Source organism: Bos indicus x Bos taurus, chromosome 6 (genome assembly GCF_003369695.1).
Source record: "Bos indicus x Bos taurus breed Angus x Brahman F1 hybrid chromosome 6, Bos_hybrid_MaternalHap_v2.0, whole genome shotgun sequence".
Lineage (NCBI taxonomy): Eukaryota > Metazoa > Chordata > Mammalia > Artiodactyla > Bovidae > Bos > Bos indicus x Bos taurus.
This window is the reverse complement of record NC_040081.1, coordinates 116,096,514-116,113,838: the sequence shown is the minus strand read 5'-3', so window position 1 is coordinate 116,113,838 and position 17,325 is coordinate 116,096,514. Positions and strand designations below refer to the sequence as shown.

General features: G+C 48.6%; 1 protein-coding gene across 7 annotated transcripts in view; it reads left to right on the top strand.

The window, feature by feature from the left end:
* The window catches only part of NSD2 (nuclear receptor binding SET domain protein 2), a 79,317-nt gene that overhangs the window by 21,302 nt on the left and 40,690 nt on the right, over positions 1-17,325 (top strand). For all 7 annotated transcript variants that reach the window (XM_027545331.1, XM_027545327.1, XM_027545333.1 and 4 more), the window contains 2 exons: positions 13,068-13,692; positions 15,511-15,673. In XM_027545331.1, coding sequence (XP_027401132.1) covers positions 13,096-13,692; positions 15,511-15,673 — 760 coding nt within the window. In that variant the 5' untranslated portion in view covers positions 13,068-13,095. The remainder of the gene's footprint in view (positions 1-13,067; positions 13,693-15,510; positions 15,674-17,325) is intronic.

Below are 17,325 nucleotides of genomic sequence, written 5' to 3'. Positions count from 1 at the left end.
CAGGAGGTGGCGCTGTGCTGGTAGCTTGTGTTCGGCTTCTAGCTGTTGGACTTGGGGCTCCCAGTGGGTGCTGTGGGCACGAAGAACCAGAGCCCCAGGACACTGTTGTGGGTGTGTGGTGGGCGGTAGGCAGCCTGCTAGACTGAGCCTGGCTTTTCTCGCCTGGGGCCCTGGGTGCCCTGATCCCGTCTTGCCTGTCCTCGGCTGGAGGTGCACATTGTCCAGAGGTCTTCTTTTATGTCAGAAAAGCTTGAAGCAAATGTGGCAAGATGTTGAAAGCTGTCACTTTGGACTGGTGGGCGTGCATATGTGCCCTGTCGTTATTTGTACTGTTTTGCTTCTAAAACTCATCCCTCTCCCCCGATTGAGGGTCACTGAGCCAGTGAAGCCCTCTGGGCCGTTCTTCCGTGAATTTTGTGGGCTTTGCAGGTTTTCTACCTCTTGGTTGGGTTTTATGTTTTTCTCGGAATGCTAGATAGAATGAAAGATTTTCTAACTTACTGGTATAATCTTGGTAAAAAATGAAAGCTCCTTGAAAGATCAAGTCAATGGTCGGTGCCGTGTTGTAAGTGAGAGTGGACCCTCTTTAGAGGGCCATGCCTTCAAGCGTTGTCCCAGATGGAATCCTGAAAAGTAGTGAGCAGCCCACAGTTTCAAGTTGAGGGAGGGAAACAGACCAGATGCACAGAGAAACAAGTACCTTGGGTGAAAATAAAGCACCAGCAGTAGACACAGGTCTGCAAAGACCAGATATTCAATACTTGTGTCTGATATATGCAAAGATTTAAAAGAAACTTGAAAATTCCAACAGGAACAGGCAATCTTGAAAATGTGGTTCACATGTAGATAACGATCACCTACGCCAGGCATTAAATCCAGGGGAGCCAGAAATCTGAATCTTTGTGTAAGTATTCCAGACTTCAGTGTTGGGACTGGCCTCTTGATTACCCGTCTGTTGGCTCTGTCTCTTAGTGTCGTGGTCTTAGCTGTTGCTCTGACCAGGGCTGCCGTTTGCACCCTCACTCGCACAGGCTCCTTGGAGCTCGCGGAGCCTCTGGGCAGCAAGCACGGGTGCTGCAGCTGTTGTCTGTGTTGTGTCTGTGAGGGTGTAGCGCGGCGTTGCGCCTTTTGCTGTAGTCACTTGAATGTTAAGAAGCTGAGGAACAGGTAGCCTCACTCTCGTTCACCGTTTCTGGTGTCCTTCATTTCTTCCTAAAGGTCCCATGTCAGTCTGGTCTCATTTCGCATCAACCTCGAGAACTTCTGTTAGCATTTCTCATAGTGAAGATCTGATGGCAACAACTTCTTAATTGGTATTTCTTTTAAAATATATTTAGTCATCATTCTTGCAGAATATTTTTTCTGGGTATCAGATGCCGGGTGGACAGTTTTTTCTTCTTCTCCCCATTACTCTAATCATGGCTGGATTCTGTTTCTCATGAGAAGTTGAATGACCATCCATGTCATTGTTTTGTATTTAATGGACCTTTTTTCCCCCTCTGCTATTCAGGGTTTTTCTTTATCTTGGTTTAAATGTTTCCACTGACTATATAGAAGAAAACAACAGAATGGGAAAGACTAGAGATAATTAGAAAATTATCAAGAAAATTAGAGATACCAAGGGAACATTTCATGCAAAGATGGGCTCGATAAAGGACAGAAATGGTATGGACCTAACAGAAGCAGAAGATATTAAGAAGAGGTGGCAAGAATACACAGAAGAACTGTACCAAAAAGATCTTCACAACCCACATAATCACGATGGTGTGATCACTGACCTAGAGCCAGACATCCTGGAATGTGAAGTCACGTGGGCCTTAGAAAGCATCACTACGAACAAAGCTAGTGGAGGTGATGGAATTCCAGTTGAGCTATTTCAAATCCTGAAAGATGATGCTGTGAAAATGCTGCACTCAATATGCCAGCAAATTTGGAAAACTCAGGAGTGGCCACAGGACTGGAAAAGGTCAGTTTTCATTCCAATCCCAAAGAAAGGCAATGCCAAAGAATGCTCAAACTATTGCACAATTGCACTCATCTCACACACCAGTAAAGGAATGTTCAAAATTCTCCAAGCCAGGCTTCAGCAATACGTGAACAGTGAACTTCCAGTTGTTCAAGCTCGTTTTAGAAAAGGCAGAGGAACCAGAGACCAAATTGCCAACATCTGCTAGATCATCAAAAAAGCAAGAGAGTTCCAGAAAAACATCTATTTCTGCTTTATTGACTATGCCAAAGCCTTTGACTGTGTGGATCACAATAAACTGTGGAAAATTCTGAAAGAGATGGAAATACCAGACCACCTGACCTGCCTCTTGAGAAACCTATATGCAGGTCAGGAAGCAACAGGTAGAACTGGACATGGAACAACAGACTGGTTCCAAATAGGAAAAGGAGTACGTCAAGGCTGTATCTTGTCACCCTGCTTATTTAACTTACATGCAGAGTACATCATGAGAAGTGCTGGGCTGGAAGAAGCACAAGCTGGAATCAAGATTGCTGGGAGAAATATCAATAACCTCAGATACGCAGATGACACTACCCTTATGGCAGAAAGTGAAGAGGAACTAAAAAGCCTCTTGATGAGAGTGAAAGAGGAGAGTGAAAAAGTTGGCTTAAAGCTCAATATTCAGAAAACAAAGATCATGGCATCTGGTCCCATCACTTCATGGGAAATACATGTAGAAACAGTGGAAACAGTGTCAGACTTTATTTTTTGGGGCTCCAAAATCACTGCAGATGGTGACTGCAGCCATGAAATTAAAAGACGCTTACTCCTTGCGAGAAAAGTTATGACCAACCAATAGATAGCATATTGAAAAGCAAAGATATTACTTTGCCAATAAAGGTCCGTCTAGTCAAGGCTATGGTTTTTCCTGTGGTCACGTATGGATGTGAGAGTTGTACTGTGAAGAACTAGCTGAGCACTGAAGAATTGATGCTTTTGAACTGTGGTGTTGGAGAAGACTCTTGAGAGTCCCTTGGACTGCAAGGAGATCCAACCAGTCCATTCTGAAGGAGACCAGTCCTGGGTGTTCATTGGAAGGACTGATGCTAAAGCTGAAACTCCAGTACTTTGGCCACCTCATGCGAAGAGTTGACTCATTGGAAAAGACTCTGATGCTGGGAGGGATTGGGGGCAGGAGGAGAAGGGGACGACAGACGATGAGATGGCTGGATGGCATCACTGACTCGATGGACGTGAGTCTGAGTGAACTTCGGGAGTTGGTGATGGACAGGGAGGCCTGGTGTGCTGCAATTCATGGGGTCGCAAAGAGTCGGACACGACTGAGCGACTGAACTGACTATACCTGGGTGTGGGTTCTTTTACATATATCCTGCTGAGATTTGGGCTTCCCTTGTGGCTCAGCTGGTAAAAAATCCACCTGTAATGCAGGAGACCTGGGTTCGATCCCTGGGTTGGGAAGATCCGCTGGAGAAGGGAAAGGCTCCCCACTCCAGTATTCTGGCCTAAAGAGTTCCATGGACTATATATATATAGTTCATGGGGTTGCAAAGAGTCGGGCACGACTGAGCGACTTTCAGTTCACTTCACTTCTGCTGAGATTTGGTGAGCTTCTTGAATCTCTGAATTTATGTCTCACTGAATCTGAAAAGTTTTCTGTTTAATTTTTCCCAAATGTTTTTTTCTATCTCATTGTTTCTTCCCTCTCCTCTGGGTAGGAGTGGGAATCCAGACCCTTTGATGTTGGTCTATAGCACAAGATTGCTGGGAGAAATATCAGTAACCTCAGATATGCAGATGACACCACCCTTATGGCAGAAAATGAAGGGGAATTAAAGAGCCTCTTGATGAATGTAAATGAGGAGAGTGAAAAAACTGGCTTAAAACTCAACATTCAAAAAATGAAGATCATGGCATCCAGTCCCATCACTTCATGGCAAATAGATGGGGAAACAATGGAAACAGTGACAGATTTTATTTTCTTGGGCTCCAAAATCACTGCAGATGGTTACTACAGCCATGAGATTAAAAGATGCTTGCTCCTTGGGAGAAAAGCAATGACAAACCTAGACAGAGTATTGGAACTCTGACATCCCCTATAGACAGTACTAGAGATATTACCTATAAAGGTCCGTATAGTCAGAGCTATGATTTTTTTCAGTAGTCATGGATGGATGTGAGAGCTGGACAGAAAGAAAGGTTGAGCACTGAAAAATTGATGCTTTTGAACTGTGGTGTTGGAGAAGATTCTTGATAATCCCTTGGACTGCAAGGAGATCAAACTAGTCCATCCTAAAGGAGATCAGTCCTGAATATTCATTGGAAGGACTGATGCTGAAGCTCCAATACTTTGGCCACCTGATGCAAACAACTGACTCATTTGAAAAGACCCTGGTGCTGGGAAAGATTGAAGGCGGGAGGAGAAGGGAAGACAGAGGATGAGATGGCTGGATGGCATCACCGACTCGGTGGACATGAGTTTGAGGAAGCTCTGGGAGTTGGTGATGGACAGGGAGGCCCGGCATGCTGTAGTCCGTGGGGTCGCAAGGAGTTGGACACAACTGAGCGACTGAACAACAAAACAGATCACTGAGGCTCTGTTTCTTCTTCTTCTTCTTTTTTTTAAATAATTTTACTCTTTTTAAAAGATCATTTCTACTGATCAATTTTCAAGTTTCTTTTTTTAATAATATTTGTATTTTATTGAAGTGTAGTTAGCTTACTATGTTTCAGATGCATATGAAATAGAAAAAGTGAAACAAACTAGACAGAAGTAAAAGAGCATCATATAGTTGGGTTGTTTTTAAACATGGCTGCTCATTAGGAACATGTCTGGAGTCTGGAGGGAAAAGCAATAGCTGAGCATTTGTATTTTTGAAAAGAACTTCAAGATACTTCTGTAACACATCTGGATTTTAAAAAGGGATAACAAGTTTTTCTGTTAGATCCTAGTTTTGGTGATATAGATTTCTATTGTTTTTCTGTTGACCAATCATGATACAATGGTATTGAGTAATAATTACATAATCACAATAGTAAAAGATGTTTATTGGTTTTCACAATCGGGTTTCACAATCAGTTCAGTTCAGTCACTCAGTCATATTCAACTCTTTGCTACCCCATGGACTTCAGCACGCCAGGCCTCCCTGTCCATCACCAACTCCTAGAGCTTGCTGAAACGCATTTCCATCGAGTCAGTAATGCCATCCAACCATCTCATCCTCTGTTGTTCCCATCTCCTCCTACCTTCAATCTTTCCCAGCATCAGAGTCTTTTCCAATGAGTCAGCTCTTCGCATCAGGTGGCCAAAGTATTGGAGCTTCAGCTTCAGCATCAGTCCTTCCAGTGAATATTCAGGACTGGTCTCCTTTAGGATGGACTGGTTGGATCTCCTTGCAGTCCAAGGGACTCTCAAGAGTCTTCTCCAACACCACAGTTCAGAAGCATCATTCTTCGGTGTTCAGCTTTCTTTATAGTCCAACTCTCGCATTCATACCTGACTACTGGAAAAACCATAGCTTTGACTAGATGGACCTTTGTCGGCAAAGTAATGTCTCTGCTTTTTAATATGCTGTCTAAGTTGGTCATAGGTTTTCTCAATCAATAACCAGACAAAAAGTAAAAGATAATTACAATTGCAACCATAATGGGAACATGATTAACAGTATAAAATAGTTACATACAGTTTGGGCATCAGGCAGAGTGTTGTGGTAAGTGGAGGTGTGTGCGTGCCTGTGTTTTCATCCACTCAGCCAGTCTGTATCTTTTGGTTGGTGCATTTAATCTATTTGCATTTAAGGGAATGGTTGATAGGTATGATCCTATTACTGTTGTCTCATTGTTCGGGTTTATTTTCTGTAGGTCTTTTCCTTCTCTGTGTTGCCCGTCTAGAGAAATTCCTTTTGCATTTGTTGTAATGCTGGTTTGGTGGTGCTGAATTCTCTTAACTTTTGCTTGTCTGGAAAGCTTTTGATTTCTACATCGAATCTGAAGGAGAGTCTTGCTGGGTAGAGTATTCTTGGTTATAGGTGGTTCCCTTTCATCATTTAAAATGTAGCATGCCATTCCCTTCTGACTTGTAGAGTTTCTCTTAGGAAGTCAGCTTGATGGGAGTTCCCTTGTATGTTGTTTATCGTTTTTCCCTTGTTGCTTTTAATGCTTTATCTCTGTCTTTAATTTTTGTCAGCTTGGTTGCTGTGTGTCTCAGTGTATTCCTCTCTGAGTTTATCCTTCCTGGGACTCTGTGCTTCCTGGACTTGGTTGACTCTTTCCTTTCCCATGTTCAGGAAGTTTTCAGCTATTATCTCTTCAAATATGTTCTCAGGTCCTTTCTCAGGTCCTTTCTCTTCTCCTTCTGGGACCCCTGTAATGCCAATGTTGGTGCGTTTAATGTTGTCCCAGCAGTCTCTTAGGCTGTCTTCATTTCTTTTCGTTCTTTTTTCTATATTCCGTTCTGTGGCAGTGACTTCCACCATTCTGTCCTCCAGGTCATTTATCCGTCCTTCTGCCTCAGTTATTCTGCTGATGATTCCTTCCAGTGTGTTATTAATCTCTGTTTGTTTGTTCTTTAGTTCTTCTAGGTCTTTGGTAAACATTTCTTGCATTTTCTAAGTCTTTGCCTCCATCATTTTCTCGAGATCCTGGATCATCTTCATTATCATTATTCTGAATTCTTTTTCTGGAAGGTTGCCTGTCTCCACTTCATTTTGTTGTTTTTCTGGGGTTTTATTTTGTCCCTTCACCTGGGACATAACTTTCTGTTTTTTTGTTGTGGTTAACTTTCTGTAATCTGTTTTTGTTTTAGCTGCTCTGAGAGTGCTTCTTCTTGCTTCTTCTGTCTGCCCTCTGATGGCTGAGGCTAAGAAGCTTATGTAAGCTTTTTGATGAGAGGGACTGAAAAAGGGAGAAACTGGGTCTTCCTCTGGTGGGCACTGAGAACATCCAGGGAATTTGACTTTGGAAGCCAGTGGGGCTTGACTGTGGAGCTTCCACAGAACCGGGGAGACAGGCCATTGCAGGGCACAGGCAAAAGCTTGCGCACCAGGAGCCAGGAGAGAGGAGCAGCGCCCCACAAGAGACCGAGCCAGCTGTGCCTGGGAGAGTCTAGGAGCCTCCGGTGGAGGCGTGGGCTGACAGTGGCCTGTGGGGTCAGGGGCACTGAATACAGCAGTGTGGGCATAAGTCCTTTTCTAGAAGGTCACCATTACTGGCATTATCCCTAGCATAGTTTGGGCTCAGGCCAAACAACAGGGAGGGAACTCAGCCTCGCCCATCAGAACAAGACCCAGATTCCCCCACAGTCAGTCTCTTCCATCAGGAAGCTTCCACAAGCCTCTTATCCTTATCCATCAGAGGGCAGACAGAATGAAAACCACAGTCACAGAAAACTAACCAAACTGAACACGTGGACCACAGCCTTGTCTAACTCAGTGAAACTGTGAGCCATGCTGTGTGGGGCCACCTGAGATGGGCAGGTCACGGTGGAGAGTTCTGACAAACGTGGTCCACTGGAGAAGGCAGTGGAAAGCCACTTCAGCATTCCTGCCTTGAGAACCCCATGGACCGCATGAAAAGGCAAAAAGATAGGACGCTGAAAGATGAAGTCCCAGGTCGGTAGGTGCCCAGTATGCTACTAGAGATCAATGGAGAAACAGCTCCAGAAAGAATGAACACACAACCAAACTGAAAACAGCGCCCAGTTATGGACATGACTGGTGATGGAAGTAAAGTCCAGTGCTATAAAGAACAATATTACATAGGAACCTGGAATGTTAGGTCCATGAATCAAGGGAAATTGGAAGTGGTCAGACAGGAGATGGCAAGAGTGAACATTGACATTTTAGGAATCAGTGAACTGAAATGGACCAGAATGGGTGAATTTAACTCAGATGACCATTATATCTACTACTGTGGGCAAGAATAGAATCTCTTAGAAGAAATCGGGTAGCCCTTACAGTCAACAGAAGAGTCCAAAATGCAGTACTTGGGTATAATCTCAAAAATGACAGAATGATCTCTGTTCATTTCCAAGGCAAACCATTCAGTATCACAGTAATCTAAATCTATGCCCCAACCACTTATGCCAAAGAAGCTGAATAGTTTTGTGATGACCTTCAAGACCTTCTAGAACTAACACCAGAAAAAAGATGTCCTTTTTATCATAGGGGACTGGAATGCGAAAGTAGGAAGTTAAGAGGTAGCCAGAGTAACAGGCAGGTTTGGCCTTGGAGTTCAAAATGAAGCAGGGCAAAGGCTGACAGAGTTTTGCCAAGAGAGTGCACTGGTATAGCAAACACTCTTTTCCAGTAACACAAGAGATGACTCTACACATGGACATCACCAGATGGTCAATACTGAAATCAGACAGATTATATTCTTCGCAGCCAAAGATGGAGAAGGTCTGTACAGTCAACGAAAATAAGACGGGGAGCTGACTGTGGCTCAGATCATGAATTCCTTATTGCCAAATTCAGACTTAAATTGAAGAAAGTAGGGAAAACCACTGGACCATTCAGATATGACCTAAATCAAATCCCTTACAATTATACAGCATACAGTGACAAATAGAGTCAAGGGATTAGATCTGATAGAGTGCCTGAAGAACCATGGACAGAGGTTCATGACATTGTACAGGAGGCCATAATGAAAACCATCCCCAAGAAAAAGAAATGCAAGAAGGCAGAATGGTCATCTGAGGAGGACTTGCTAGCTGAGAAAACAAGTGAAAGGCAGAGGAAAAAAGGGGTGATACATCCATCTGAACGCAGAGCTCCATAGAACAGCAAGGAGAATAAGAAAGCCTTCCTCAGCGATCAATGCAAAGAAATAGAGGAAAACAACAGAATGGCAAAGACTAGAGATCTCCAAGAAAATCAGAGATACTAAGGGAACATTTCATGCAAAGATGGGCTCAATAAAGGACAGAAATGGTAGGGACCTAACAGAAGATATTAAGCAAAAGATATTAAGATATCTTAAGCAGAAGATATTAAGAAGTGGCAAGAATACATAGAAGAACTATCCAGAAAAGATCTTCATGACCCAGATAATCACGATGGTGTGATCGCTCACTTAGAGCCAGACATCCTGGAATGTGAAGTCAAGTGGGTCTTAAGGAAGCATCACTACAAGCAAAGCTAGTGGAGGTGATGGAATTCCAGCTGAGCTACTTCAAATCCTAAAAGATGATGCTGTGAAAGTGCTGTCCCCAATACACCAGCAAATTTGGAAAACTCAGCAGTGACCACAGTACTGGAAAATGTCAATTTTCATTCCAATCCTAAACATAGGCAATGCCAAAGAATGTTCAAACTACCGCACAATTGCACTCATTTCACATGCTAACAAAAGTAATGCTCAGAATTCTCCAGGCAAGGCTTCAACAGTACATGAACCGAGAATTTCCAGATGTTCAAGCTGGATTTAGAAAAGGCAGAGGAACCAGAGATCAAATTGCCAACATCAGTTGGATCATAGAAAAAGCAAGAGAGTTCCAGAAAAACATCTACTTCTGCTTTATTGACTACGCCAAAGCTTTTGACTGGGTGGATCACAACAAACTGGAAAATTCTTCAAGAGATGGGAATACCAGACCACCTGACCTGCCTCCTGAGAAATCTGTATGCAGGTCAAGAAGCAACAGTTAGAACTGGACATGGAACAGACTGGTTCCAAATAGGAAAAGAGTACATCAAGGCTGTATATTGTCACCCTGTTTATTTAACTTATATGCAGAGTACATCATGCGAAACGCCAGACTGGATGAAGCACAAGCTGGAATCAAGATTTCCAGGAGAAATATCAGTAACCTCAGATATGCATTTGACACCACCCTTATGAAAGGGAAGAAAGCAAAGAGGAACTGAAGAGCTTCTTGATTAAAATGAAAGAGGAGAGGGAGAAACCTGGCTTGAAGCTCAACATTCAAAAAACGAAGTTCATGGCACCAGTCCCATCACTTCATGGCAGATAGATGGGGAAACAATGGAAACAGTGAGAGACTTTATTTTCTTGGACTCCAGAATCACTGGGGACAGTGACTGCAGCCATGAAATTAAAAGACGCTTGCTCCTTGGAAGAAAAACTACGACCAACCGACAAAGGTCCGTCTAGTCAAGGCTATGGTTTTCCCAGTGGTCATGTGTGGATGTGAGAGCTGGACCATAAAGAAAGCTGAGCACTGAAGAATTGATGCTTTTGAACTGCGGTGCTGGAGAAGACTCTTGAGAGTCTCTTGGACTGCAAGGAGATCAAACCAGTCAATCCTGAAGGAAATCAGTCCTGAATATTCATTGGAAGGACTGATGCTGAAGCTGAAACTCCAACACTTTGGCCACCTGATGCAAAGAACTGACTCATTGGAAAAGACCCTGATGCTGGGAAAGACTGAAGGCAGGAGGAGAAGAGGACAACAGAGGGTGAAATGGTTGGATGGCATCACCGACTCCATGGACATGAGTTTGAGGAAGCTCCGGGAGTTGGTGATGGACAGGGAGGCCTGGTGTACTGTGGTTCATGGGGTCGCAAAGAGTCAGACACGACTGAGCGACTGAACTGATCTCGTGGAATCTCTGTTTTCCCCAGTCCTCTGGAAGGCCTGTAATCAAATTCCACTGGCCCTCAAGGCCGGATGCCCCGCCCCTTTGTTGGATCCCCAGGCTGGGAAGCCTCACGTGGGGCCCAGAGCCTTCACAGCAGTGCTTGCGCTTCTTTGGTGTTCCTGTTTTCCAGTCTGTGGGTCACCCGCCCCGCGAGTGGAGTATTGATTTTATCCTGAATGCGCTCCTCCTGCCGTCTTGCTATGGCTGCTTCTTTGTCTTTGGACGTCGGGTATCTTTTTTTGGTGGGTTCCAGCATCCTCCTGTTGATGGTTTTTAACAGCTAGTTGCAATTTTAGTACTTTGGCAGGAGATGAGCACGCGTCCTGGTTTTATCCTGTATATTGTGAGTGATGCGCCTGGAGACACTCTTTTTTCCCATTATGTTCTTCTTGAGTAGTCTTTTTCTTTCAGTTGTGTTAAAATTCTCGTAACATTTACTGTCTTAACCATCTGGGAGAATTACTCAGCTGTGCTGGGTCTTAGCTGAGGCACGTGCGATCTTTCAGTTGTCGCACAAGAGCTCTTCGTTGCAGCGTGTGTAATCTAGTTCTTTGACCAGGGATCGAACCCAGGTTCCCTGCATTGCGAATACGGAGTCTTAGCCGCTGGACCACAGGGAAGTCCCCCCTCTTAACCATGTTTAAATGTGCAGTTCAGGGTGTTAAGTACATGCACGGTGTTGCAGCCATCGCCACCAGAACGGTTTTGTCTTGTGAGCCTGGAACTTGGCCCCCATTAAAACACCAGCTCCCTGTCATGCCCTCCCTTAGGTCCTGGCATCCACCTTCCTGCTTTCTGTCTGTGGATTTGACTACGCATGAGAATGCAGCCACACAGCATTTGTTAGCCTTTTGTGTCTGGCGTACTGCTCACTCAGCGTAACGTCCTCAGGGTCCGCGTGTGGCAGGTAGCCACCTCCCCTTCCTGTCCGAGGCTGCAGCACGCCCCGCTCTGTGGATGGACACAGGGCAGCGATACCCCACGTGCCTGCCTTCCGTTCCCTAGTGTGTCGGGTGGGCTCGTTGGTCCTGTGGGTGCTCTGAGGAAGCCCTGCTGTTTTCCTTCCTGTCCCCGCCCCTGTGCACAGGGCTCCAGGCTCCTCGTGTCCCCCCGAGGCCCTGCTTTCCATGTTTTGATAGTGGGTAGCCATCCTCATAGGTGCTGTGTGAGGTGGCATTTCTTTTGGGGTTTTGATATTTTCTCTTGTTTTTTGGTGGGGGAAGGCCCTCACTGCGTGACTTGTGGGATCCCGGTTTCCAAGTAGGGACTGAACCCAGGCTCCCAAAAGTGAGATCCTGGAGTCCCGGCCGCCGGGCTGCCAGAGCTGCGGTTTGCCCATAAGAGTGGGCTTGCGGCCCCGTGCGCAGGCCGTGTGGACCCTGGGGCTGGGCGAGGTCCGTGTCCCCTGCTCACCAGCCACAATCGCCCTGCTGTGCCTCGAGGTCGTCGGCTTCTCTTTCTGTCCAGTCAACCTGATGTGAGCGGGACTGGGAACCCACTCAGACTTGCCTTAAAAACCCCATGTGGGTCACAGCGGACGGTCCTGGCCTGTGCTCGGTGTGGGGGCGATCCCCCACTGCCCGGCCCCCACAGAGCTGGCCCAGCTGCACGCTTGGCCCCCCAGGGGGTGTCTCGGTGTGGTGGTCTCTTGGTGGTGGCAGGGCTGAGCTCCGGTGCAGTGCTGTCCATCGAGGGCACCCCGATGGGGGCATTCCGTCTTGGGGCTCTGCTTCTCCCCGGTAGCTCGTCCTGGAGGGCCTCCTTGCTGCCGTCGTGGTGTGCTCTTGGCGGGGGTCTTCCCAGCGGAGTGGGTGCTGGCCTGTTCACTGTGAGCTGCCTTCACGGGGTGTCCCGAGTGAGGGGCAGCGGCTCCCGAGGAAGCCCCCTCTGCCCGTGGGGCTCAGACAGCCCATCTGGCCCCGGGTGCCACGCGCGGTCCTTGGTGTGCCCCGTCCAAGGAGAGCTGAGTGTCCTTGATGTTGCGCCCCCTCCTCGTCCCTGCAGTTAGCGTGGGCCAGGCCGATGGCAGGGGGCCTGCCGCCACCTTCCCCGTCCGTCTGGGCTTAAGCTTTGCCGCCCGGTGGCTGTGGGCGGGCCTGGAGCCCTGCCCGGCCCTGCTTTCAGCTGTGTCTCGGGTCCCTCCTCTTGTCCTCTGCCCAGGCCTGGCTTTGCACTGGCCGCCTCTGGTGCTGCCCTGGCGGCAGGTGGAGGGGCAGCCTCCGTTTCCTGCGGGCTCTGGGGGCAGTGGCGTGACTTCCTTTCCGCGCCTGACTTGTGTGTTCTGCCGCGAAAAAACCGGTCCTCATCCTTTCACTTTGTGGTTTTGTGACTCCTGTCATTTCTGTGATATTAGAACTGCGTGTTGGGACTGAAATCACAGGAAACACCATAAATTGCCTCAAAATCCCCGAAACTCCCCAAATGTATAGAGTTCCCTTGGCGTACTCATCTTAGGTTTGAAATTAAGATGTTTCTTTTCTCCTCTTTTTCTAACGCTGCAGTGTTCTGAGACGGAGGCACCTAGGCTGAATGGAATTCAGCGTCAGGAAAAGCCCTCTTTCTGCTCCAAAGGTGGTGAAGTGCGTGAAGATGAAGCAGGCCCCGGAAGTCCTGGGCAGTGCCAACGGGAAGACCCCTAGCTGCGACGTGAGCCGCGAGTGCTCCGTGTTCCTGAGCAAAGCCCAGCTCTCGGCCGGCCTACAGGACGGGGTCGTGCAGAAGTTCAACGGCCACGATGCGCTGCCGTTCATCCCGGCCGAGAGGCTGAAAGACCTTACCTCCCGCGTCTTCAATGGAGAGCCTGGTGCTCACGATGCTAAACTGCGTTTTGAATCCCAGGAAGTGAAGGGACTTGGGACCCCACCTCACACTACCCCCGTCAAAAATGGCTCTCCAGAAATTAAGCTGAAAATCACCAAAACCTACATGAATGGGAAACCTCTCTTTGAGTCCTCCATATGTGGCGATGGTGCGGCCGCCGTGTCCCATTCGGAAGCAGACGGACAGAGACCAGAGTACAAGGCCCGGAGGAGCCGCAAGAGGAGCGCACAGCGTGGCCCTGTGCTGGAGCACGGCCTCGGGGAGGCCGCCCTGGCGTCCAGGCTCTCCAGTCCCGTGGACAAAAAGGTATTTGTGAACGAGGGGCTCTGGGCGGGTGGCAGGGGGCCTCGGAGGACACGCAACATGTGAGAAGCGATAGGAGGTAGGCGCGGCCCCCGCGGCCTGCTCTCCACTTGCCCTGAGGGCTCGCGGTGGGGACATTCACATCCTGTTGAGCAGCACCAAGGCCTGGAGACGAAGTGTGAAGACCGAATGAGGTTCTGAATCTGGGCCTGGCCATTCCAGAGCCCTCAGCCTTCAGGCGATCCTGTTTCACAGAGCTCCTCTCCACCTGATGGCGGTCAGTGGGGGACCCTGTGGGGCTTCCTCGGTCTGTGCTGTCTGAGGAGTGCTCCCGCTGGCTTCCCCTCGGTCACTGTCCATCCGGGGTTCACTGCCCCCTGCAGGGGCCCTGCAAACGGCTTGCCCCAGTGAGCACGGGGCATGCCTCCCACCTGCATGCTCTTGGTCCCCAGCGTGGAGCGTGGTGCTGGAGTGCGTGTGAACGCATGTTCATTCGCATGAATGCTGCGGTGGGAATGTGGGATGGAAACATGGTGCTTATGCCAACAAGTCTTCAGTGACGTGCGGGAACCTTGACCCTGGCAGAGGAGCTGCCGAGGGCTTTGTGGCGCCCGTTCCTGAGCTGGTCGTCCGCATAAACAGGGTCTGGCAGGCCTCTGTGCGCTGGCCAGGTGAAGCTCCAGGCCTGCTTTCAGGAGTAGGGGCACCAAGGCTGGAGTAATCACTGTAAAATTATAGTGAGGAATCTTGTTTACGGTCCCACAGATAGGATGGGAAAGGACCGACATTTCCCTGGAGGAGTTGAAATAATGAAGACCTTCAGGGTTTAAAAGTGTCTGCTGAGTGCTGGGGTGGGGGGCGCGGGGCGGCTCTGACGTAATCACGGTGGTGGCCTGGGCTGATACGGCCCTGCTTGAAGCCCCCTGATGGATCCATGTTCCTTTATAGGGAAGAGGCTGCTGGTTGATTTTGTTAAAACTTGGGCAAGTCACCTGTTTTTGTCTCTCTGAGTCTGACTGCACCCTCCGAGTGGGGACAATACTTTGCCTCCTGAGGGCATGGGCATGAGGCCGAGGTGACACTCAGTGTGATGCTGGGATGTTGTGACACAGCCTGAGAGCTGGCGTCTTTGTAGGAGTGTGTGATGCGCCCGCTCTGTGCCAGTCCTTACCCCGTGATGGGGCGTGGTGACTGCGCTCTCTTCCGTGCACGTGTGTGGGACAGAGGCTTAAAGCCGGTCAGCGATTCGACTGTGCTCAGCCCCCTGGCGAGGGTGCCACTCTTGCCAGGCCTTCAGCCTCCTCCTGGCCTGGGTTCTGAGGTGCAGAGGCTGAGGCTCCGAGAGCCCAGGCCTTGGGTGGTGGAGGTGGGGCTGGGCCTGCTGCCGAGCCCCCATGTCCTGGCACTCCTGGGGTCCTCTCTCCCGAGGACTGACTGTCAGACAAGGGGTCAAAGGGGCGGAGGGCCAGAGGATGAATTCCATGAGAATTCTCGACCAGCCTGTGAATAAAGCTCCACTGAAGGCCTCCCCCCAGGCCAAGGAACAGGGTTTCTGCGAGACTTTTGTGATGTGGGCTCCTCTGTGTGCCAGGCACTTGCTGACCTTTTAACCGAGGGCAGGAGAGGAACGGCTTTGATGAGGTGCTGTCAGGGCTGTTACCTAAAAACCGTGAGGGAGCCGTGTGGGCAGGCTCACTTCCGTTTAGGTGTGTGTGTGCACGTGTGTGTATGGAATCCCTGGTCTGACTCACCCTTGGTCTTCTGTGGATAGGAAGCTGGATTTAGGGCTAGGTACTCAATGTATCTCATGTTCATTTTCAGATTCCAGTTAAGAGAGAATCCTGTCCGAATAGCAGCAGAGACAAAGGCCAGCTGCTGAAGTACGATGTCGGGGACCTGGTGTGGTCCAAGGTGTCTGGCTACCCGTGGTGGCCCTGCATGGTCTCTGCCGACCCGCTCCTGCACAGCCACACCAGACTGAAAGGTACCATGGGGGGCATACTGGGGGCTGCTTTTCCGTCTTGTCTTCTGCACTTCATTGTTCTCATCTCCCAACTTCTTTCTTCCTCTTCCTTCAACAGCCCTACTGTGGTTCTTTATTTCCCCCTTTTTTATTGTGCTTTAATGCACAAACATAAGATTTACCATCTTAACCGAGCGCTCAACGAGTGGTATGAAATACATCCACACTGCTGTGCAGTGGTCCCCGCCACCGGTGCCCAGAGTCCGCTTCCTCTGTAGAGCTGGAACTCTGTCCCGTGAGGTGGCGCGTCCTCAGGGCCCACCCCGGACCCTGGTGGCCCCGCTGTGCTTTGGCGCTGTCTGTGGTGTGCATGTGCATCTCCCTAGTGACTAGTGACGGGAGCGTCATCTCACACGCTTATTGGCCATTCATACACCATTTCAGTCGGCTTGTTGGTGGAGGTGGGTTGGATTGTTAACACTTTTTTTGTGGTTCATTTTGCAACTTTGAAGTTAGTGATTCAGACGTGACATATTTTTTTATTTTTATATCCAACTTAGTATGTACTTTATCTGATTGAATTAGTATTAAAAGAGAATGGTTTTTGCCTTGTCATTTGCTTTTCAGGTTTTATGATAATTTATTATTATTTAGATATATAGTAATTACTTATGTCAGCATGATTTTCAGAAATTAGTATTTTATATTGTATTTTAGTTTAAAAAATGTCCCAGTTTATTTTATTAGGTGGGAAAAAGGAAAAAAGACTAGAAATAATCATGTTTGGTGTCATGAAACTGGAGTTATAAATCAGAGAAGGTAGAGCTAGTATGAAGAACGTAATGTGTCATGATACAGATTAGAGCACATGCTGAAATAATAATTGGACAATGAAACGTAAGATCTCATGTGGTTTTGGAGGGAAAAAAAACAAAATCGAGTGGTTTGAGTGTCTCATAAACAGTTCTTCTAGAGTAAACTTTGAGTTTGGTGTGAGGAAGGTGAGATGTGGTGATGCAGGGCTGGAGCTGACCACGTTGGCGCCCAGGTGGCTGTGCCCTCCAGAGGTGTGGGCAGGCGGGGTGGGGCCTGCCCCAGTGGCCCCTCTTGGCCTCTGGCTGGAGGCCTGAGCCTTGCCGGGGCCTTGCTGCTGGGAGTGGGGTACAGCGGTGCCCCCTGGCAGGCAGACTTGGGAGGCACAGACGGGGCTGAGAGGCCCTCCTGTGTCCTGAGACCCCGGCACACATATGTGTGGTGCAGGTGTGCCGGACGGCGGGGCTGGGGAGGAGCCGGCGGGCTGGTTCCGGTTCTGACTTGGTGCAGGATGTGTTGCTTCCTCAGCTTGCCAGCATCAGGGAGTCCCTGTCAGGGCTTCCAGGGCCCCAGGATGCACCGCAGAGGCCTCTGGATTTGGTCAGAGTACGACAGAAATACCAGTTGAGGCAGAAGCCAGGCTGCCCTGCTGTGGTCGGGGTGGGCCTTCTGTCTCGGTGGCAGCCCTCCCTCCCAGCTCCAGGTGGCCCAGGCAAAGCCTCCGGGCCCCGCGACTCCACACCGCTTGTCTGCAGAGCGCATCACGTGCAGTCTCTCGGGGGCCTCTTTAGCACTGGGTTTCTGCCTCATTTCAGCCTCTCAGTGTCTCAGACCGTACTAACTGAAGGCGTCTTTCCATG